Raw genomic sequence first — 1,273 nt, forward strand, 5'->3', positions numbered from 1 at the left:
CCCCCCGGGGTGGCCCCCAGAGGCGAGGACCGTCCCTGGGGTCGCCCCGTGTCCCTGCAGTCGTTCCCAGGGAGGTGCCACGTCCCCGTCCCCCCGCCCAGGATGGCCCCGTGTCCCCACAGCGAGCACCGGGACTGTCCCCAGGGAGGTGCCAGGCTCCGTGTCCCACCCTGGGGCTGCCGCGTGTCCCGGGGCTGTCCCCGTCCCCTACCGTGCTGCGTCCCCAGCAGGCGGGTTTAGACCTCCAGACCTCCTTGACCACGATGGGGTTGAGCTTGATGAGTTTGGGCAGCGCCTGGATCACCTCTTTCTGCACCCGAAACGGCAGCGCTCAGTGGGGGGACGAGAGGGGAGGGGACACGGACGGAGGGGACACGGACAGAGGGGACACGGACACCTTCTCCAGCCCGTTGAGGACGGGGATGAGGAACCTCACGTCCGGCAGCCGCTTGTGATAGAGATCGCGGACCCTCTTCACCAGCTCGGGCGAGGGGGGCACTGCCGGGAGGGGGTGGCACGTCACCACGGGGCACGTGCCCCCCCCTCGCGTCCCCCCCGTCCCCTACCTTTGTCCGTCAAGCTGTGCAGGCAGCGTGTCACCAGCGTCTCGGCTCCCTTGGGGCAGTTCTCCACCAGCAGCAGCAGTTCGGGCGAGTTCATCCCCATCCCCCGGATCTACGGGAGAGCCACCGCCGGCGTCACCGGGCCACCGGGCCCCCTCAACGCCCCCCCCTCCGTCGCGGGTCTCACCGGCTGCTCGATGACCCGCAGGACGGTGCGCTTGATGTCGGCGATGGCCTCGGTGTAGACAGAGGCCAGCTCGTGGATGAGCTTGTGGTTGTGGGGCAGCAGCGCCAGGTAGAGGTAGAGGCACTGCTTGATGGTCTCCTCCGTCCACGGCGCCGCCACCTCTGCGTCACGCACGGCGTCACCGGAGCCCCGGGGACCCTCCCCGAGCAGGCGCCGCCCCGTCCCCAAAACTCACCCGTGTCCTTGTCGGCCCCGAAGAGGACGGAGGGTGGGTTGGGGTGCACCAGGAGCTGCAGGTAGTTGAGGGCGAACTTCTCCACGTACTCCCGCAGCTGGTCCTTCTCGTACATGCGCTTGATGAAGAGCAGGGCCTGCTGGCGGACCTGCGGGGCGGCCCCGTGTCACCGGTGTGGGGACGGGGGCGTCCCCCTGGGGCGCCGGCGGCCGAGCCCCGCGCCGGTACCTTGTCCTTCTCGTGGGAGCTGAGGTCCAGCAGGACTTGGAGGTACTGGAACTGCCGCGA

At 69.8% G+C, this 1,273-nt stretch overlaps 1 protein-coding gene across 1 annotated transcript in view; it reads right to left on the reverse strand.

The window, feature by feature from the left end:
• SYMPK (symplekin) overlaps positions 1-1,273 on the reverse strand; it is a gene marked incomplete at both ends in the record, with an annotated part of 12,046 nt that overhangs the window by 6,046 nt on the left and 4,727 nt on the right. The window contains 7 exon segments of the mRNA XM_019471942.1: positions 212-236; positions 239-310; positions 398-498; positions 567-675; positions 751-911; positions 986-1,133; positions 1,214-1,271. Of these exon segments, the coding sequence (XP_019327487.1) occupies positions 212-236; positions 239-310; positions 398-498; positions 567-675; positions 751-911; positions 986-1,133; positions 1,214-1,271 (674 nt within the window).

This window comes from Aptenodytes forsteri, unplaced genomic scaffold, assembly GCF_000699145.1.
Source record: "Aptenodytes forsteri isolate BGI_AS27 unplaced genomic scaffold, ASM69914v1 Scaffold939, whole genome shotgun sequence".
NCBI lineage: Eukaryota > Metazoa > Chordata > Aves > Sphenisciformes > Spheniscidae > Aptenodytes > Aptenodytes forsteri.